The sequence below is a fragment of the Phacochoerus africanus genome, chromosome 15 (genome assembly GCF_016906955.1).
Source record: "Phacochoerus africanus isolate WHEZ1 chromosome 15, ROS_Pafr_v1, whole genome shotgun sequence".
In the NCBI taxonomy this organism is placed as follows: Eukaryota; Metazoa; Chordata; class Mammalia; order Artiodactyla; family Suidae; genus Phacochoerus; species Phacochoerus africanus.
The window spans coordinates 72,229,004-72,251,762 of NC_062558.1; the positions used below are offsets into that span (position 1 = coordinate 72,229,004).

Here is a 22,759-nt window from a genome sequence, read left to right on the forward strand (position 1 = left end):
GAGGGGAAATCAGAGGAATCCAGGATAAGTTCTAGACTTAGGTTAACTTGGTACACTCAAAGTGTGGTCTGAGACCTGTGCCAGTTGCAAGCTGGCATCTTTCTACCTTGAGATGAGTATAGAAATTGAAAGTAACCACTAAGAATTTTTTACAGCATGTGACAGAGAAATTTTATACCTATTGAATATAATAATTTTGCATGTCTTTTTCTATTTCTATTTCATTTTTCTAGTAATCCTTTTTTTTTTTTTTTGCTTTTTAGGGCCACACCCACGGCATATGTAAGTTCCCAGGCTAGGGCTCAAATTGGAGCCAACATCACAGCAGTGCCAGATCCAAGCCGTGTCTACGACCTACACCACAGCTCATGGCAATGCCAGATCTTTAACCCACTGAGCAAGGCCAATTTTCAAATCCACGTCCTCATGGATACTAGTTGGTTTCATAACACACTCAGCCACAACAGGAACTCCCTCTAGCAATTCATTTTTATTTCCTTTTACAACAGAACAGGTTGGAAAATCTATTTTTAAAACCTGGTTTTTCACCATAGGTAATGTGAGAAACACCGGCTTAACCACTTAACCAAGTGAATGAATAGGGGAGCCAGTTCCTGAGATGGGGAGTGAGCGGGGAAGGAGTATCTCCCCTGGGAGACAGAAATGAAGTGTGGACCATGCTAAGTTTGAGGTGCCCATCAGGCATCCAAGCCATGGCAGAGAGTAAGGGGTTGGGTATATGACTCTTCTCGCAATGCTGAGCAGATCATTGGGTATATGAGATCTGGGGCAAGACCAGGCTAAGAGACCTGGGTTTGGAGTCATCAGCCTAGAGAAGGTATCTGAAGCCGTGAGAGAAAATGAGATCACCTGGAACAGAGGAGCTGGAACTAGCAAAGCAAACAGATAAGGACCACCTAGAGGGAGGGAAGGAAAACCAGTATGGTGTCATGAAAACAAACCGAAGAGAATGTTTCTAAAAGGAGAAAGTAGCCACTGTGTCTAATGCTGCTGAGAGGTCAGGTAAGGTGAGAACAGATAAGCGACAACTGTGTTTGGCAAACCTGAAGACGGTGATAGTAGCAGTCTCAGTGGAAGTGAGAGAACACAAGTCTAATTGCAGTCCTTTAGTGAGCAAAGAGATGAAAAGGAAATGAAGCTGTAACAATGGGAAATTATTTCAAGTCATTCTGTTGGGAGGGCAGCAGAGATAGAGTGAAAGCAGACATGGAGTCAAGGGACATTTATGAAAGACCAGTTTTCCTCCAGTATGCAGATGGGAGTGTCTGGTAGAGACAGGAAGTTGGTGATGCAGGCATGTATCAGAATGCAGTTCAGAATAATTTTGCCAAAATACCACATAGGCAGTTCTATATATCGAAATGGACACTATTAGGAGCTATGGAAATGACATTTCGGCTGTATTCCATTCCCTCTAAGATTCTACTGGGACTCCATGCTGAAGATGAGGAATCAGGACCCCTTAGGACAGTTGTGATTGTACTAGAGACACTGAAATCTCCTTTAGTGCTCCACAGTGAGGAAGTGGAACTGGAACATGCCTGTTTTACTGAGGTTCTATGATATAAATCTAACATTTGAATCTTAAAAAGTCTGGGGCTCAGATTATGCTGAGGAACAAGTTCTTCCTCTACCTGTAGAAACTGAAATTGAAACATGTTTGCTGTTTTAACAGGAGTACAAAATTTCAAGCTTTGAGCAGAGGCTGATGAATGAGATAGAGTTTCGCTTGGAACGTACCCCTGTTGATGAATCAGATGATGAAATTCAACATGATGAGATCCCCACGGGCAAGTGTATTGCTCCCATCTTTGACAAAAGACTCAAGCACTTCCGGGTCACTGAAGGCTCTCCAGTCACATTCACCTGCAAAATTGTTGGGATCCCAGTCCCAAAGGTAGGGGAAGATGGCCAGCCAGTTGGCCAACCAACAGTGCAAAACTATAAACAGTGCCTCCAAGAAAGACTTATCAGACTCTAGTGAGGTATCTACAGAGGGAATGAAAACCAATACCAGAAAATTAACAAAACCCGATCATTTAACTAAAAAGAAACGATCAGGAATAGGATCATTAAATAGTCAGGTAAAAAGTAAATCAGACTACTTATGGGTAAGTTTATAAATGTTTAAAATAAATTTCTTAGTCATGATCCTCTGTTTTGGGCCATTGAGTTTCTGGACCATCAGGCTCACCAAACTGATAATTTTTATTTAACATCTACTGAGTATCCACAGCATGCCTGTTGTACAAAGTGAGCTATATTTGTATCATTACTGTTAGGTTGGTAAATGCTGAAAATGTCATATCATTATCACTGGCTGCTGAAAAATCTTATGAGTCACCAGATTTTTTGGCAGTCAGCTGAAAGAAGGATTTACAGACAGTATGTCTACAGCAGGAAATCTCTCCACTCTGTTTTCACAAATATTAATGTGGCATGAGCTTGTATGGTTAGGTAACCAGGAAACATAGAAAAAGGGCAACTTCCACCAGTACTTTGACCCTCCTGTCTGACAGATCTCCTTGACACATGCAGAACTTAACATGAAAACTATGTATACCTAAATTTTAATCAGATGAGAAATGTAGCAAGTGAATCCTGGCCTCATTTCACTTGTTATAATAAACCATACTCTCCTTTCAAGTAGGTGAGCTATTCTACGCCCCTGAGATCTGGGACTGCAGGAGACTTGAGCTTGTAAAAAAGATAACTGGAAAAGTCCCCAGCTCCTGGTTTTCCTTATTTGGCCTCTAATGACACATCTGGTCCTTAGGATCGTTTTTTAAATCATTATAAAGTATAATAGGGTGTCACTTAGCCCTGTCCTTGGGCCCCATAAAATCATCTCACAACTGACTGGTCAAAATTTAAGAGATACTGGATTAATCAGGGCCTGAAACTCCTCAAATTTTATCTGTGAAAGAATTAGGAAATAAAGCCTCAATTGCCAACCTTTTTTTAAAAGTGCAATAAAAATAATCAAAAGCTTTATCTCAATCCTAAATTATATCTAATTTCTCACTTAAATATTGTATATGTATAAGTAGAGGAAAATATTATACTGTCACCTGTTAATATGTTTTATCACTTTTTTCTAAGTGTTTTATAAGGGATGGGTTATTTGTTGTAGAGATGCCTTATCCTACTCCTTGCATCATTATCGTCTAAAGAGGTGCAGAACAGCATATACTCCCCTTATTTTTCCCTTTAGGTTTACTGGTTCAAAGATGGAAAGCAGATTTCAAAGAGAAATGAGCACTGCAAAATGAGGCGAGAAGGAGACGGGACATGTTCTCTGCACATTGACTCCACCACCAGTGATGACGATGGCAACTACACCATCATGGCTGCCAACCCCCAGGTGGAGATGCGGGTTCCACTCCGCGCTGCACTCTGAGGAAGGAGCGGTTGATGTCATTGTGAATAAACCTTGCGAAGTGCGAGTTACTAAGGATTGCTGAGGACAATGAATGAGAAGCACTGAAGCTGAGTGTAACTAGAGCACAGTAGCACAACTTACACGACCAGTTAGCCACCACTGGGTCACTCAAACCTTCAGCCTCTGTCAAAGGACATTAGTAGCATCTCTTCATTAAGTATATGCCCCACCCTAGTGGAGTAAATCTTCTGTTTAGCAACTCACTGACTCTCTTGAAGAGTCAATCAATTATTCTCTGAAAGAATGAGTTGTTATTTTTTGTCCTTTAGACAATAAGCAAATTACTTGTGAATATCCCTCACTCATAAATTTCTGTTTTGGGGGAAAGTTGGAAAGCTGTGGGAGTTCCCAAGTGGCTCAGCAGGTTAAGGATCTAACATTGTCAACTGCAGCAGTTCAAGTCGCTGCTGTGCACCGGTTAGATCCCTGGCCTGGGAAGTTCCACATGCTGAAAGCATGCTCTCCCCTCCAAAAAAAAGTTGGAGAGCCATCATCTTTCCCTTTCCTTCTCTGAAGAGATCAAGACTTAAAATTCCCCTTTACGATATGACAGAATAAGTATCTTCAACTACTGAGAGAATAGGAGGTACAGAATTATAATGTCTACTCTCACTCATTCCTCCTATTAAAATGTTAGTTTTGAAGATAATCTCTATTGAAGAAAGCATCAAAACACTTGGCCATGATCTTGGCATATGCCTGCAAATAATATTAAGTGCACAAGAGTTCAAATTGTGTTATATTTGTGCTCCATTCACGTCTCAGCTTAAAAATGAAAGTCATCACAATATTCTTAAAAATTCTTTCCCCTGAAATATTAACAGTGATTTAAGGAATTATGTTGTTTTCACCCCCTTCCCCAACACCCCCCAAAAAACTCATAATACTTAGCTTAAAAGTTCATAATGGTCTGGACCCTAAAAATATGTATAATATTGAAAAAGCATGAGTTTTTTTTTATTTTAATCTCCTTCATTTTCTGTTTCTCAGGGGAGAATCAGCTGCTCTGGCCACTTGATGGTACAAGGTTTGCCCATTCGAAGTCGACTAACAGCTGCTAGTCAGTCTCACAGGTAAAGACAATAAGAATCTTCCTTCTTGAGCCCCTCCCAAGCATCTGCCCACCACCATGAGCACTGAATACTGGGTCTATAAATTGTTCCATAAAGTGTAGTCCTCTACCTGCAGCATCAGCCTCTGGTGAGAGCTTGTTGCAAAGGCAGAATCCCAAGCCCCCCCGCCCAGACCTACTGAACAGAATCTGCATTTTAATAAGATCCCCAGGTAATTCATAAGCACATGAAGTTTGAGAAGCATTAGTCCATGGCATACTTTTGGTTGTTTTTTGTTTTTGTTTTTTCTTTTTTCTGTTTTCTTTTTACCTGCTGCATATAGAAGTTCCTGGGCCAGGGACTGAATCGGAGCTGCATCTGCCAGCGTATGCCACAGCCATAGCAACACTGGATCCGAGCCACATCTGCGACCTACGCCACACCTTGCATTAACACCAGATCCTTAACCCACTGGTGAGGCCAGGGATCAAACCCACATCTTCACGGTCCCTATGTTGGGTTCTTAACCCACTGAGCCACAACAAGAACTCCCCATAGCACATTTTTAATGGTTCAAAATCTGTAACCATCAGTAGCTCCTGTGCACATTATATATCAGACGCTTGAGTTAAATTACCTTTTCTTAAAGAAAAAAATAACTAGAAACCATTAATGATTATATGTACACAGATAAAATATTTTTGTTGTTGGTTGTTGTCTCCAAAAAAACAATTGTCTCCAACATAGCAACTGGCTTTCCTCCTCTCTGATTTTACCAATCACTAAGAAAAAAATCTAGCTTTCTCTTGAGTCTTCTGGTGCCACAAAGTCTTAGCAAAGCATTTCATAGTTGCTGACATGGATGAATTAAATTAGACTTACCAAAGAACAAAAATAGTGACCACGTTTCAGATACAGTATTTCACCACCGTTGCAACTATACCATCTTCAGTTTTTTTTTTTCCTTCTTGAAGAACAGCTGTTACTGTTGATCAGTCTTAACCAGTTTTAAGTTCATGATCATCTTTAGTGGTCTGACATAATTTATTAGTCATGTTTAAATTTCATTACTCAGAGACACAAGAATTGCAGCTGCCTTGTTCTGGGTAATAAACAGGACTTCTGGCTCCCATTTGTGGTTCAGATTGAACACTGATTTATTTGTTTATTTTGAAACTTTTGAACAAGTGGTCAAACCCAAGGCAAGGGGAGCTGAGCCACTGAACCCAGAATGACTTCAGAAAGAAAAAAGCTAAAGCCTGTTTATTTAATTACAGACCTGACCAGATAATCCTACAGTGGATGCTTAGTACTCTTTTTTTTTTTTTTTTTTAACATCAGCTCCATGCTATTATTTATTATCTCTTTATGGTCCAGCAACCCCCCCCCCCAATTTTTTTTCTCCAGGCCCTCTAGCCACGCCTAAGTGCCTACTGTCATGTTTGTGCATTGGTTCTATGTTTAATGCCTGAACATTCTTGCTCTTTTAGAGGAAGGTCTCGAGTGCAAGAAAGAGACAAAGAGCCCCTACAGGAACGATTTTTCCGACCACATTTCCTGCAGGCTCCTGGGGATATGGTGGCTCACGAGGGTCGCCTCTGTCGCCTGGACTGCAAGGTAGCATCGAGTACCCATCCTTGGTTCCAAATCTCTTCATATTTTGCATTTGTTTGTTTGTATGCACCTATTTTTGTTTGTATTTTCTTGGGTTTGGGGGGGTTGTTGTTGTTGTTGTTGTTGTTTTGACCAAGTCTGAAGCAGGTAGAAGTTCCCAAGCCAGGAACTACACCCATGGCACAGCAGTGACCTGAGCCACAGCAGTGACTACACCAGATCCTTTACCCACTGCGGCACCAGGGAACCTCTGTTTGTATTTGCTCTAGGTTGTTTTCAGGGAAAGGGGGCTGAGGAAGAGAGAGATCACTTTTTTTCTTACAAGGGTCTTTTGGAGCATTTAATACCAGCCAAAAGTATTTCATAAAATCTTTAAGTGTTTGTATTTTAATAAAAAGTACACTGATATTGTATCAAGTTAACTCTGTATTTGTAAAAGACAACCAAAGTGGTAATGTAATTCAGACATATTCCATATGGTGCCTGGAAAGCCTTTATTACCATAAAGTCATAAGGATGATTTTTGCATCCTTGAAATGAATTGCTGTGAGCCTTTGAAAAAAATTATCATCATGAAAGGATGGCTCCAAGGCAGTTTATGAAAACAGAAGCTGGTTTCCCATACTCATCAACATTCATCTTCTTTAGCTAGTCTACATTCTAACTCTTCCACCAGAAACTAGTTTCCGTTGAATAGCATGGATATTTCTTAGTATGAACAGAAACTTAAAGTTACCCCTTTGGCCCCAAAGATGCAAAATGCTCTGGAGATTTAGATGCAAATTAGTAAAGATTTAGGTTAGGCATTTACAGAATCCACTTCTCTAGGTGGTTCTTGCTCTCCCATTGGCTACCTCAATAATATTTCAGGAAGACTGTTATTCTTCCACCCTAAACCCTAAAAGATACCCAGGCCTGGGCCCCACCCCCAAAGATTCTGATTTAATATAGTAAGTGGGCATCAGAATTGTCAAACACTCCTTGTGTGATTATGATCCACAGCCAGCTTTGAGAGCACAGTGTAATGTCTGTCCCTTCCTCAGCTACCTCTTGCTTATCAGGCATGTAAGCGATATATCTTCTGAAACTGACACCACAGGCCTATTTTTTCTATCTATCTGGTTTCTTCATTCTTATTCAGTCTAGTCTAGCATATAATCATGACCTGAATTAAGGTCTACATACTCTAAATTCATGCGGCCATCCATCCTGAGCCGTCTTGTCCTCAGACCCCTGCAGAGAGGTTTCTCACCACTCCACATTCCCTCTCACTATCTATGCGGTGCCAGACAAGGATGAAGAATTCAGCCACCAGATAAATCTGCCTGTCATCAGTCTGTCATTTGACTCAGCTGTCCCGTTGTTTATTAGGTGAGTGGCTTACCGCCCCCAGAGCTGACGTGGCTGCTCAACGGCCAGCCTGTGCTCCCAGATGCCTCCCACAAGATGCTGGTCAGGGAGACCGGAGTCCACTCTCTGCTCATTGACCCACTCACTCAACACGACGCGGGAACCTATACCTGTGTTGCTACCAACAAAACCGGGCAGAATTCCTTTAGTCTGGAGCTCACTGTAGTAGGTAAGCTTTGCTGCTGGGACCCCCTAAACATAACTCCCTCCAAAGTTACCACCCAAAGACACAGAGCCTCTGACATAATTCCTTAGTCCTCTGCTTCACCAAGTCTAATCTCTACTGCACTGTAGGAAGGGCCATAGTCCTACACCACTTTCAAAAATGTATCAGTATCATTGTACAACTACAGGTGTGATAAATTAATTGAGAAATTAAAAAATAAAATTAAGTTTAAAAAAAGTATCAGTAAACTAAAAACATGGTATCTTGTATATATCATGCATGTAATAATTGGTAGTCACTGTAATAGTTAATAATCAACTACTAATGAATTGATTATCACTAAATTCAGGTCACTTGTCCTATAGCTCATCACTCCTAGAACACACCAGGGTCTCTCGCTACCTCAAGCTTCCATGCCTTTGCATCAGTGGTCCCTCTACTTGGAATGCCCTTCTTTGCCTAGCAACCTCCTACTCCTTCTCTAAGGCTTAATTCAACTGTCACCACAAAGACACAGTGGATCCACCAGGCACATCCTCCTCTGTTTCCATAGCACTTAGTAAAAGAGAGACTCTTAGCTCACCCATGGCCTTCTGTGCAACTATTTTCTCTTTTGCCTCCCTAGAATCCTCCCAAGTCAGAGATTCTGACTTGTCCTTCTGTGCATCTCTGATGTCTGACTCAATGCCTGGAACATGCTGGTGCTCAACAAATGTTGAATCAATAGCTAAATAAATGAACCCTTACCTTTTAAGATGATGTGACCAAAACACTGTAATGCCTACAGATAAGGACAAGTCGTAGTCACGGGAGGTGCCAGCCCCTTGGGAGCAATAGACCAGCCAGAAATAGATTTCAGAATGTACAAATTCTAATGCTAGGCTTTCTTCTGCTGTCTCCCTTATATGGCCCCTGAAAGAAATCAAGGTGTCTGCAGAATGTTAATCCTCTCTCTAGGCTAGTAAGCTGTTCCCTCAATATTTCTTTTTCTCACCCTTAATTCCCTCTCACCAACAGAGTAGAAAAAGCTCATTCTGCAAAGATACACTGATTGCAGCATTTACTTTTCCCCCCATTATTTTGCTAAACAATTGATTCTGCAACCCTGAGAAATGAGGTATCTTTGCCTTAATCGGTTCTGGGTGGAGGAACCTCCTTAGGAAGTATAATTGTGGGATTTGGGGCCACACCCACACCATGTGGAGTTCCCAGCCAGGGATTGAACCCATGCCACAGCAGCAATCTAAGCCACTGTAGTAATGATTTCAGATCCTTAGCCTACTGCACCACCAGAGAACTTCAATTCATTTTTTTTAGTAGTCTACTTCTTTCAATTTTTCTGTAGCTATAAAAATTTTCAAGATAAAACGTTGAAGTAAAAATCAATGTATCTTCTACAAAACAAACTCCTCTAAAAAAGAAAAAATACATATAACATATGTAGTACATAAAAATCAAAATTGTTTCTTAAATTTTACCACTGAGCAACAAAAGAAACTCCCTTAATTTCACATCTACTGTTTGAATCCCACATGCATCACCCAAACCCATGAGAGTGGTCTCTCGTAAGACAGGCGGAGACAGTTTCCTCGTTTCTTTTTTTTCTTTTTTTTTTTTTTGTCTTTTTGACATTTCTTGGGCCGTTCCCACAGCAATATGGAGGTTCCCACGCTAGGGGTTAAATCAGAGCTGTAGCCCCCAGCCTACACCACAGCCACAGCAACTCGGGATCCAAGCCGAGTCTGCGACCTACACCACAGCTCACGGCAACGCCGGATCATTAACCCACTGAGCAAGGGCAGGGATCAAACCCGAAACCTCATGGTTCCTAGTCGGATTCGTTAACCACTGTGCCATGACAGTAACTCCATTTCTTTTTTAATCATTTCTGGAGATTTTATCAAGACAGCCATCTTCACTAAGAGGTTTGAGAAGTGTTCTCAGGAGGAGGTAGGGAGGGTGGGTGTCCCCTGTGCTAAATTCCAGAACTGTAAGGAGTGTGAGGCAAGGACCCCCAAGACATTTACTATTCAAACTAGCACTGCCCTTCTCTCACTCAGCCAAAGAAGTGAAGAAGGCACCAGTCATCCTGGAGAAGCTGCAGAACAGCGGTGTTCCCGAAGGCCACCCGGTGAGACTGGAGTGCCGCGTGATAGGCATGCCTCCACCCGTGTTCTACTGGAAGAAAGACAACGAGACCATCCCTTTCACCCGAGAGAGGATCAGGTAGTCCCCACCCACGGTCAAGTTCAGGGAGGCTTGCTGCTCCACCCAAATTAGTCTGTGGCCTTTAGAGTCTGGCTTCTTTCACTTGGCATAATATATTTGTTTCACCCATGTTACTATGCAATCAAAACTGTCTTTGTTTTTGTTGCTTAGGGGTAGTCCATTGTAGAGCTATCCCACAGTTTTAAAAGCTTAATTTTTAAGTTTAAAAAGGTATGAGGAATTTATAAAGATTGTTTAGATTTTTGTCATGTGTCTTCAGTCATATTAGTACTCAGAAAAACTTTTTTGTCTTTTTAGGGCCACACCTGCAACATACAGAAGTTCCCAGGCTAGGGATCAAATGGAGCTGCAGCTGCAGACCTGCACCACAGGCACAGCAACGTCATGTCTGAGCCACATCTGTGACCTACACTGCAGCTTGCAGCAATGCTGGATCCTTAACCCACTGAGCAAGGCCAGGGATTGAACCCACATCTGCACAGAGAACCCAGTGAGTCACTACAGGAACTCCCAGAAAATCTTTTGATAGCAAAAAGCCAAAGTAAATAAAGCAAAACAAAACATTAAAGCAATACTCCTTCTCCATCCATCACTATAAGAATTTTTTAAAGTAATTTAAGGATCCAGTTTCTTAAAATGTGTGCCTTGCGTAATGTCCCCTAACTCTCCTTAATTCTTTGCCATTCTGGTTTTATGCCATAAAGGCAGCTGTGTACAGGAATTACTTCTTCACAGTACACTGAATTTGTCCTAAAGGATATAGGGTTTCATAGAATTTTGGCATCTAAAAACATGTGGGGAGTTCCTGTTGTGGCTCAGTGGGTTAAGAACCCATGAGGATACAGGTTCTATCCCTGGCCTCCCTCAGTGGGTCAAGGATCTGGGGTCACCATGAGCTGCAATGTAGTTTGCAGATGTGGCTACAATCTGGCATTGCTGTGGCTGTGGTGTAGGCTGGCAGCTGCAGCTCCAATTCAACCCCTAGCCTGAGAACTGCCATATGCTGAAGGTTTGGCCCTAAAAAGAAAAATAAAAGACTATGTATGTATAGGGCAGGATTTTTCTCTGGTAAAATACAAGCAAAAACAGAGACCATTCTTGGGTTAACACTTCAGTGTAAATTAATGAAACATATTAAACCAGACTGAAATTCTGGCGTAATTATCCAGGATTGCAATATGCAGAAAAGATTAAAAACTACTGACATAAAGAAAACAGAAGACGAAAACATGCTGATTTGCTCCTAAATTGTATAAAGCTAACTAAATGCTGCACATGCCCATTTGGTTATATTAAGAAATAATCCACCCGCCACACACACCCTAAAGACTCCACACAAAAACTATTAGAATTGATAAATGAATTCAGCAAGGTAGCAGGATACAAGATTAACATACAGAAATCTGTTGCACTTCTTTTTCTTTTTTGTCTTTTTTTTTTTTTGGTCTTTTTAGGGCCATACCCTCCGCATGTGGAGGTTCCCTGGCTAGAAGTTGAACTGAAGATACAGCCACCAGCCTACACCAAAGGCACAGTAGTGCAGGATCATGTAGCCCATAGATGCAGCTCAGATCCCACATTGCTGAAGCTATGGCATAAGCCAGCCGCTGCAGCTCCAATTCCACCCCTAGCCTAGGAACTTCCATTGCCACAGGTGCAGCCCTAAAAAGCAAAAATAAATAAATAAAATAAAATAAATAAAAAGCCATACTACCAAAAGCAATCTACAGATTTAATGTGATTGCTATCAAATTATCCATGACATTTTTGTTTTCTCGTCCTTTTTTTTTTTTTTTTTGTGTCTGTGTGTGTGTGTTTTTAGGGTCGCACCCATGGCATTTGGAAGCTCCCAGGCTAAGGGTCCAAGTGGAGCTGTAGCCACCAGCCTACACCACAGTTCACAGCAACACTGGATCCTTAACCCACTGAGTGAGGACAGGAGACTTGAACCCGCATCCTCATGGATGCTAGTCAGGTGTGTTAACCACTGAGCCACAACGTGAACTCCTATCCATGACATTTTTCACAGAACTAGAACAAATAATCCTGAAGTTTATATGGAATCAGGAAAGGCCCAGAATGGCCAAAGTAATCCTGAGGAAAAAGAACAAAGCTCAAGAATAACCCTTGAAGACTTCGGACAATACTCAAAGCTACAGCAATCAAAACAGCATGAGGAGTTCCCGTCGTGGCGCAGTGGTTAACGAAGCCGACTAGGAACCAAGAGGTTGCGGGTTCAGTCCCTGCCCTTGCTCAGTGGGTTAAGGATCCGGCGTTGCCATGAGCTGTAGTGTAGGTTGCAGACGCAGCTCGGATCCCGCATTGCTGTGGCTCTGGCCTAGGCTGGTGGCTACAGCTCCGATTAGACCCCTAGCCTGGGAACCTCCATATGCCACGGGAGCGGCCCAAGAAATAGCAAAAAGACAAAACAAAAAAAAAAACAGCATGGTGTTGGCACAAAAACAGACATATGGATCAATGGAACAGAGTAGAATCCGGAAATAAATCCACACGCCCACAGTTAATTAAGCTTCGACAAAGGAGGCAGAGATATAGAGAAAAAAAATCTCAGCAAGTGCTGTTAGGAAAGCTCGACAGCTGCACCTAAATCAATGACAGTAGAATACTCCCTCACACCATACACAAAAATTAACTCAAAATGGCTTAAAGACTCACATATAAGACAAGACACCATAAAACTTCTACATGACAACATAAGCAAAACATTCTCTGACATAAATTGTACCAATATTTTCTTAGGTCAATCTCTCAAGGCAATAGAAATTAACATGCAGAAATAAACAAATGGGACCACTATTGACTGGGAGAAAATATTTGCAAATGATGTGATCAACAAGGGCTTAATTTCCAAAATAGACTAATGGCTCACACAGTTCAGTATCAAAATAAAAAAATCAAAAACTGAGCAGTAGCCATTTCTCCAGAGAGATGGCCAACAGGCACATGAAAAGATGCTCAACATTGCTAATTATTAGAGAAATGCAAATGAAAACTACAATAAGGTATCACCTCACACCAGTCAGAAAGGCCATCATTAAAAAGTCTACAAATAATAAAGGCAGGAGAGGGCATGGAGAAAAGGGAACCTTCTTATACTGACGGTAGCAATGTAAATTGGTTCAGTCACTATGGAGAACAGAATGGAAATTACTTTAAAAACAAAAAATACAGTTACCATGCGATCCAACAATCCCACTCCTGGGCATATACCCAGAAAAGACAAAAACTCTAATTCAGAGAGACACATGCACCCCAATGTTCACAGCAGCACTATCTGAAATAGCCAAGACATGGTAGCAACTTAAGTGTCCATTAACAAATGAATGGATAAAAAGATGTGGTACATATACAATGGAATATTACTCAGCCATAAGAAGGATGAAATCATGCCATTTGCAGCAACATAGGTAGACCTAGAGATGATCGCACTAAGTAAGCAAAGACAAATATATGATATCACTTATAAGTGGAATCTAAAAAACAATACAAATGAACTTATTTACAAAAGGGAAACAGACTCAAAGACAGAGAAAAAAAATTTTTATGGTTATCAAAAGGGAAATGGGGAGGGATAAATTAGGAGTTTGGGATTAACAGATACACACTACCATACAGAAAATAACAAGATCCAACTGTATAGCACAGGGAACTATATTCAACACCTTGTAATAATCCTATAATGGAGAAGAGTCTGAAAAAGAATATGTATATAACTGAATCACTTTGTTGTACACCAGAAACTAACACAACATTCTAAAACAACTATACTTCAATTGAAAGAAGGAAGCAAAAAAGGGAGGGAGGGAGGACAGCCTCCATGGACTTTCATTTTAGTCTACTTTTCAATAGCTTCTTCTTTTTTTTTTTTTGGCTTTTTTTTAGGGCAACACCCATGGCATATGGAGGTTCCCAGGCTAGGAGTCAAATCGGAGCTACAGCTGCTGGCCACGGCCACGGCCACAGCAACTCGGGATCCGAGCTGCATCTGTGGCCTATACCACAGCTCTCGGCAACACCAGATCCTTAATCCTTAATCGAGGCCAGGGACCGAACCCACAGCCTCATGGTTCCTAGTCGGATTTGTTTCCGCTGAGCCATGACGGGCACTCCCTTCCATAGCTTCTTAACAAAGTTCTTAGTGCAATGTCCAACCTAGTTTGGAAAAGAGATTTTTTTCTGGACTTTGGTTGTGCTAAGTGGAGGTACTCCTGGTGGGGAGTGGAGAGGGCAAGAACAGGTCTCAGCCATGACTGTTGCCTCTCATCTTGGCCTCCCTAGATCACCTGCTGCTCTTTTGTGACTTCTTTCCACCTTAAAGTTTGCCTCTGATACCTGTTCAAAGCAGAGATCCCTTCCCTCCCTCTGGAGTCAAGGATGGGAGGGGAAGCATTGCACTGCCTGATCTGCCCTGAGTTTCCTGGAACCCCAAACTCAACAAGGCCCTCTCTGCCTCCAGAAACAATCCAGACATATTCTTTTTTTTCTCCAGCATGCACCAGGACACAACTGGGTATGTGTGCCTCCTCATTCAGCCAGCCAAGAAATCAGACGCTGGATGGTACACACTGTCAGCCAAGAATGAAGCCGGCATCGTGTCGTGCACTGCCAGGTTGGATATATACGGTAGGTGTAGTGGCAGCATTGAACATCTGTGTGACAGGCAACTGAAAAATCTTGTTTTTTCTTTTACGCTAGATTTAGAATGTTTTCATAAATGAACTGGTTAGATTATACGTTAGTGCTTAAGTGATGGATTTTTGTTTGTTTGTTTTTGCTTTTTAGGGCTGCACCTGAGGCATATGGAGGTTCCCAGGCTAGGGGTCCAATCGGAGCTGTAGCTGTCGGCTTACGCCAGAGCCACAGCAATGCAGGATCCAAGCCATGTCTGTGACCTACACCACAGCTCATGGCAATGCCAGATCCTTAATCCACTGAGCAAGGCCAGGGATCCAACCTGCATCCTCATAGGTACTAGTGGGGTTTGTAACAAGCTGAGTCACAAGTACTCTCTAACAGATGGATTTTTAAGGTCCTTTCATCCTGGTCACCTCAGGGCTGTTGTACACTCTTTTATTTCACTATAAGGCCAAGCTTCTTCCAAAAGGTTTGGAATTTCTCAGGACTTCTAATACTAGGAATTACAATGACTTTGGAGCGTATGTGTACTTCTAATCATCCAGCTTCTTCATGACATGTCCGTGCTGTCACCCACTGGAACTCCCTCCACTGCCTGTCCCCTCCCCAGCCATACCTCCACCCAGCAGAATTTTCCAGACTCTATTCATTTGTTAATTCATTCCACATATATGTACTACCCCAGTCCCACAATCAGGCTAATAATAGAGATGTCCTAATAATATCAGATGACCTTTGTAATTTATGACCTTGTAATTTATGAAATGGTACCCTTAGATCCTCCCAAACCCATGAGACTATTGTTTTTGTTTGTTTGTTTGTTTGTTTGGGGCCGCACATGCAGCATATGGACATCCCCAGGCTAGGGGTTGAACTGGAGCTGCAGCTGCACAGCCACGCAGGATCTGAGCTGCATCTGTGACCTACACCATTGCTCAGGGCAGCTCCGGATCCTTAACCCGCTGAGCAGAGGCCAGGGATTGAACTTGCGTCCTCATGGATACTAGCTGGGTTCACTACCCCAAGCCACAGTGGGAACTCCTGATTTTCTTTTCAAGGCCACAGATGAGGGGCAATAAACAGAAAGCTATGTATTTCCTCTAAATACATGACCTGTGGAAAATGGCCAGCCAAGACCCCTCTTGTATGATACTAAACAGGGGTAGGGAGGGTGGGGGAAGTAGGGGGTTGTAGGGATTACCTGGTGCTGGTGTGCTATAAATAGCAAGCACCTCAGGTTCTAGGCAGCATTATTCTTATTATTCTGGTTTATCATGTTAAACCATTTGTAGATAAGAAACTTATTAAACTCACCAATTGTTTTGTTTTGTTTTTAAAGGAGGAGGAGTTCCCTAGTGGTCTAGCAGGTTAAGGATCCAGCATTGTCACTGCTGTGACTCAGGTGGCAAGGGTTCGATCTCTGGCCTGGGAATTTCCACATGCTATAAGTGCAACCAAAAAAAAAAAAAAGGAAAAGGGGATTACTCTTGGGTTTAGGAATATGTCTCTTAAAAATATGGTTAAGGAGTTCCTGTCATGGCACGGTGGAAATGAATCCGACTAGAAACCATGAGGTTACAAGTTTGATTCCTGGCCTTGCTCAGTGGGTTAAGGATCCAGTGTTGCTGTGAGCTGTGGGGTAGGTCACAGATGCGGCTCAGATCCCAAATTGCTGTGGCTCTGGCGTAGGCCAGAGGCTACAGCTCCAATACAACCCCTAGCCTGGGAACCTCCATATGCAGTGGGTGTGGCCCTAAAAAGACAAAAGACAAAACAACAACAACAACAACAAACAGTTAATGTCAAAATTAGGAGAGAGAAGTAGAGTACACAAATACGTTAGTAAGCCTTAATTTGTTAAATCTTTTTGAAAATTAGGAACAGGGCTCAAAGGAATGATCCAAAAACCTGGATGTACATCTCAGCTGTAGTCACTTAACCTCTCTGTCTCTCTGTGTTTCTTCAGCATTTAAATGGGGGGGGGGGGGGGGTAACAGCAATAACAATAGCCTCATGGGAGTTCCTGTCACGGCTCAGCAGAAACGAATCTGACTAGTATCCATGAGGACGCAGGTTCAATCCCTGGCCTCAGTCAGTGGATTGAGGATCTATAACTGCCGTGAGCTGTGGTATAGGTCACAGATGCGGCTCAGATCCCAAGTGGCTATGGCTGTGGCGTAGGCCGGTAGCTGCAGCTCTGATTTGACCCCTAGCCTGGGAACCTCCATATCCCCGGGGGTGGGGGCTAAAAAGGAAAACAAACAAACAAACAAAAAAGAACTTCAGTTTTGAGGGAAGCTGGCTCTAATGTACTTTCCCCCAGGAGAAAGAGGCCAGTGATATGTTTCTTAATTTAAGCTAACGCCTTAACAATCCCATCCACTTTACCAATAGGTCTCCAACTAAGAACCTCAGTACTAGGAAGCCCCGAAACGGATGACTCTTGTCCGAATTCTTCTCTTGAGTGGTGGGGTCCCGCGTTCAAGTTCTCCTGGTTCACCTCTCCCTGGTCCCAGTCCTGATTCCAAAGCACTAACCCTCAGAGACGCTGGTTCCCCAGCTGGGACCGACGTGTGGGGGAGGGGTGGGGGATTTGGACTAAAATCAATTCCTTACACCCTCCCCACCCCACTTCCTACCTGGCCAAGGAGGAACAGGAACAGCAGGCTCCCCTCTCTCGTCGAAGGGAGGGCTCCTAAAAGCAGCAGCAGTTGGGTTATGAAGTCAGAGAGAGCCGGGGACAGGCTGGGAGGCGGAGTGGGGAGAGACTGACTAGTTCACGGCTGCGCTCCCGAGTGCCTGCTCTTTTGTGGAATCGCTATGTTTTGTCCTGTTTTGTAACTTTCAAAATTTGATTTTTACTAATTCACTCAGAGGTAATTAGACCCTGAAAAAACTAATTCAAAATGATGCAATCAACAAAGGACCAATTTATAAGTGGGAATGCTGAAAGGGTCCATGGCTTCCTAGGACCCAGAATGTTAATATTCCCCACCTGGTGCCCCCCCACCCCGCCGCCCAATTCTCCTCATCAAGATCCTTGGAAACCTAATGAGAAGACTGCTTTGTGGTTTCTGAATCAGAGACAGCACCCAGGACTGAGGGGTTTGGATGGATATTTCATTCAGACCATGTTCAAGTCTAAGGATCCCATCTGCTGAAAACAGGGGCTTTGGGACCATGCTTGGAGAACAAAAACATTCAAATTGTTTCTTTGTCCCCAAACCGTGGTTGATTGCACATATTCCTTTTCAGTCTTCCAGATATCACTCATTAGAACCGATTAGGGTGGGAGGTAGGTAATGGCTGATCAGCGTGATTAGGGTGTGTGATAGATACCCGTCAGAGGTATGGACTCATCTTTTGGCTTCCATTTCCCAAAATTTCTCATCTCCACTTTCTGAGGTGCCCTCCCTTGAGAGCCTACAGCCTTCTCTCCACCACCTCTAGCAGACTCCACACGAGGTCCGTGAGAGGAGATAATTTTGAGAAATCACCCTAATCATCCCCTCTTCCTACTGATAGACCCAGATTTTACTGGATTAGAATCATAGGGTTTGGAATTAGGGGATCGCCAGCTCAGTTTCCCTCTTCCTGGCAAGGGGAGAAGAGCTTTTATTGCTCTCTTTTACAAATGAGTCATTTCAGACCCGGATATATTTCAGTGCTTTCCCAAGATCCTACGGAAAGCGTTGGAGCGAGGAGAGAATGCACCCCTGCTGTGTACCTGCTTGACTATATGCCCTTCATTGTAACACATTATTTGGTCCATTTTCCAGCTCAGTGGCACCACCAGATCCCACCACCCATGTCGGTCCGGCCCAGTGGCAGTCGCTACGGATCTCTCACCAGCAAAGGACTTGACATTTTCTCTGCTTTCTCCTCCGTGGAAAGCACGATGGTGTATTCATGCTCTTCTCGGAGTGTAGTGGAGAGTGATGAACTTTAAGAACGTCTGGGTGCCTGCTGGGTAAGGGGGCGGACTGCGGAGGGGGAAGGAGGATGAGCCAGATAAGGTGGTTTCCAAGCAACTGGATTTGAGAAAGTTCCCACGCTGCCGGACCTGTGGCAAGGAGCATGTTAAGTCAGCTGGGACTCCTGCCATCTCAGCTGGGGGAAGAGATGGAGGGCTGTGCCTTTTAAGGTTCCAACCAAAATGTGAGAAGACAATACAGATGAACCAAAGATGTCATGCAGCTGCCATCCACTGCTTTGGGAAAAAGCTAGCATGCTTCTCTGCTCCCTTCTGTGTTAAGGATGTTTAGGCTCTCCTAGGAGCAATTAGGGGCCAGAGGCTTGGGCCAAGAGGAACTAGACAGTAATGACCTTAGGTATCACTAACTCACCAAACAATGCAAAAGAAAAAGGCAGAGGGGGGATCCATCATCTTTCAATGATTACATCCATAGCAGTAGTACTGGTGGATTCATTAAGTCAGCTTCTACTTAGCACTAGAAGAGGGTGCCATACAACTCACATATGTGGAAAAGCACTTTTGATTTGCTTGCCCTGGGTGTACTGAGCCACATAATAAAGTTCCAAAATGTGCTTGAGATTAAAAAAAAAAATCACTGAAAATCTCAATATTGCACAGTGCACTTATTCTGTAGCCAAAACAGGGCCCCACCAGCCTATCTGCACCATTTTCTTTTGGATACCATGGTGAGCGGGTTTTTTTTTTTTTTTTTTCTGACTTTGTATATCCCTAGATGCTAGAACTAAAGGGTTGTAATAAACCAACCAGAAATAAATCTTCTGCAGGGTCACTTTTAAAATTACTAGCTTCAGTTGCCACTTGCAAAATAGTCATCGACATCAACTGCTCACAGAATATTGACTCTCCTGCTTCTCCCTCATCCCCAAAAGTCTGCAAGTATATGAAGCAGTGAGGAATGAAGAGATGCAAACAAGGAGAGAAGTGATGGGAGCGTGTTGTTGTGTGTTTGTTGTTTTTTTTTTCCATTTGCCCGAGCAAAGCAGTGGTTGTAGAAGGAGAGGTCTTTCATAGTTGTGAACTGCTTTGAGATCATTAGTCAAATTGCATTTTATATACAGAAAATATTATGCTAACTGAGAAAATGGGAGGAACAGGGAATGTGCATCTTTATTCTAACCCAGCAATTAAAAACCTGCCTCTCTGCTTAAGGAATTTTTAGACTTTCGTTCACTGTGATATCCCAGTACCTGGAAGAGTGCTTTGCACAAAGCAGACATTCAATAAATATTTGCTGGGTGAATAAATCTTATATCAGAGAATCTACAATGCATGCACCAGTCAAAAATTTACCCCAGGAATGGTCATCACAGCACAGTTTGCTCCAGATTCACCAGGGAGATGAATGAGCGTGTCTGTTAACAACTCTCTGTGCTCAAGTCTTCTGGTGTTCTCTGAGCCAGGCACCCTCAGCTGGTATCTTACATAAGTGAACAAATAGTAATTGCTTAGAAAGGCTTGAGACTTTCTTCACTTCAAGGCAAGGATTTCCAGTACAAAAATAAATTCATTCACTCAAAAAATCATTTGTGTGTCTACTCTGTATAAGATGCTATGCTGGAGACTATAGTCCATACACAGATAAGACATAGTCCCTGCCTGAAGGGAGCTTACGATCTAGTGGGGGAGGTGAGATAAGGCATGTCGAGTGCTGCTTTGGGGGCAAAAATCTATTCTCTATCAAAGGGAAGTTTCTGTGGTCTTCATTATATATTTTTCATGACTCAAATCATCTTCATTATTTTCAATCTTTATTTCATAAAATACCATATGTGACATCCCTAAGACGTAAAGATTTCAACCAGTTATTTAGCAGAATTATTTTTTCTTTTCTTATGCGTGCAGGAATAATAGTAAAAGTGTAGGCAACTATTATGAAATAGAATGCATTCCATGCAGAATCCATCCTGTAAAAAGTGTTGTTTCCATATTGGCTTCTATTATCAAATCTCTTCATAACCAAAGACCACTTTCTAACTGCAGGATTGCTTTTCCACAGTCAGACACCAAACCTCCTTGTCACATATATTAATTTCAACTATAGACAGCTATCCCATGAGAGATTCATCTCTGTATGTCTTAGCTTTCTGAATATTTTTTATCTGTTGTCTTAGTGTTCAACACAGAACTAGGATAAATATTATATTTGGCCACTAGATGGCACTGTCGAACCTGAAATAGACCAAGCTTTACCATTCTTGGAATTTGAACTATTGGATTGTTACCCCATAGTTTCTCAACATCAGCACTACTGACCTTTGGGGCTGGATAATTCGCTGTTGTGGAGGACTATCCTGCTCACCATAGGATGTTTAGCAGCATCCTCGGCCTCTACTCACTAGATGTCAGTAGCAGAGCAGCCCCTCCCCAAGATACCCAAAATGTCCCCAGACATTCCCATATATTCCCTGAGAGGCACGATCTCCCTTTGCTGAGAACTACTGTGTTGAACAAATTCAAATTCTATTGAAAATTAAATTACAATGTATACTTATGTAAGAAATTTTGGCTCTGCTGGATATGGACTCACCCCAAATCAGATTCATCATCTTCCCTAGTAATGAACCTATTATCCATGAGGATGTGGGTGGGTTCAATCCCTGGCCTTGCTCAGTGGCTTAAGGATCCAGCATAACCAACCATGAGCTGTGGTGTAGGTTGCAGATACAGCTCAGATCTGGTGTCACTGTGGCTGTGGCTTAGGCCAGTAGCTGCAACTCCATTTCACTTCCTAGCCAGAGAATCTCCGTATGCCTCGGGCACAGCTCTAAAAAGCAAAAATAAGTAAGTAAAAAACAATTCGTCCTCCTAGTTTAATGATTTCTATTAATGGCATCAGCACAGTCCTAATAATCCTGATAAAAAGTATCCGAGTCATTTTTTGCCTCCTCTATCTAATCAATTGACAAATCATGTTAATTCTTTTATATTCAGGCCTTCTTTTCTGTCCCCCTGTGGTTCCCCAGTTCAAACTTTCATTAATTTCTTAATTTCCCTCAATACTGCTGACTTCAACCATAAGAGACTTCTAATTGTTTTTCCTGCCTCTTGTCCTGCTTTTTCTCCCCACTCATATTTAGCCCAGATCTCAGCATCAGATCATTCTTCCTGAAGTACTGCTCCAATCATGTCATTCCTCAATTTTTTTTTTTGCCTTTTTTGCTTTTTTTTAGGGCTGCACCCTTGGCATATGGAGGTTCCCAAGCTAGGGGTCTAATCAGAGCTACATCTGCTGGCCTACGCCACAGCCACAGCAGTATCAGATCCGAGCTGCATCTGCAACCTACACCACAGCTCACGGCAACACTGGATCCTTAACCCACTGAATGAGGCCAGGGATCAAACCCAAATCCTCATGGTTCCTAGTCGGATTTGTTTCTGCAGCACCACGACAGGAACTCCCCATTCCTCAATTTTTTTTTTTTTTTGACCAAGCCCATAGCACATACAAGTTCCTGAGCCAGAGATCAAACCTGAACCCCACCCTTACCCAGGCCACAGCCATTACAATGCCGAGTCCTTAACTGCTAGGCCACCAGGGTACTCCCATTCCCCAATTTTCAAACCCCCAGTGTCTCCTTGAAGCCAACCAGGTCAGCTGTTCTGCCCTGTAGTATTCAAGGCTTGCTCCAATATGATCCCAAAGCTTTTCATTCATCACTCAGAAAACTAGCATAGTTTACACCCCTGCTTTCCATCCACATGGCTCTTTTTGGCCTCCACCTGGAAGGCTTTCTCCCCAACCCTCACCTACTAAAATCTTACCTGTTCCTTAAAGACCATCTCAGATGCTACTTTACTGCCTCTATGAAATATTTTCTGACCCTTCCCCCAGGCCTCAATAAAATGTAATTCTACTTTCTTTGAAATCTTATAGCAACTTTCTTGAGTCTGGAAGAAGAGAAGATTGTTTTGTATAATATTTTGCGTAAAACAAAGCCTCTATGTATCTATCTATATCTATCTATATATCTGCCTCTCTCTCCCCTTGCACTAGCCTTGTCTTGCACACACTATATTTTAGCTACTTGTTAGTATGGACTGTGTCAAAAGTTTGCCTTATACAGAGTAGGCACTCGCTAAATATTTATTGACCTAAATTGAACTTCAAAATTCTATATAAGTGAGTATGTTCTTATAAAATGAATTGAGTCTAGACCAGTGGTTCTTAACCT

At 42.5% G+C, this 22,759-nt stretch overlaps 1 protein-coding gene across 5 annotated transcripts in view; it reads left to right on the plus strand.

Moving 5' to 3' along the window:
• Window positions 1-20,110, plus strand: part of MYPN (myopalladin) — a 91,469-nt gene extending 71,359 nt beyond the window's left edge. For all 5 annotated transcript variants that reach the window (XM_047761449.1, XM_047761447.1, XM_047761448.1 and 2 more), the window contains 8 exons: window positions 1,697-1,918; window positions 3,236-3,385; window positions 4,454-4,536; window positions 6,006-6,132; window positions 7,501-7,708; window positions 9,766-9,931; window positions 14,445-14,578; window positions 18,370-20,110. In XM_047761449.1, the coding sequence (XP_047617405.1) occupies window positions 1,697-1,918; window positions 3,236-3,385; window positions 4,454-4,536; window positions 6,006-6,132; window positions 7,501-7,708; window positions 9,766-9,931; window positions 14,445-14,578; window positions 18,370-18,539 (1,260 nt within the window). In that variant the 3' untranslated portion in view covers window positions 18,540-20,110. The remainder of the gene's footprint in view (window positions 1-1,696; window positions 1,919-3,235; window positions 3,386-4,453; window positions 4,537-6,005; window positions 6,133-7,500; window positions 7,709-9,765; window positions 9,932-14,444; window positions 14,579-18,369) is intronic.
• The last annotated feature ends 2,649 nt before the right edge of the window (window positions 20,111-22,759 follow it).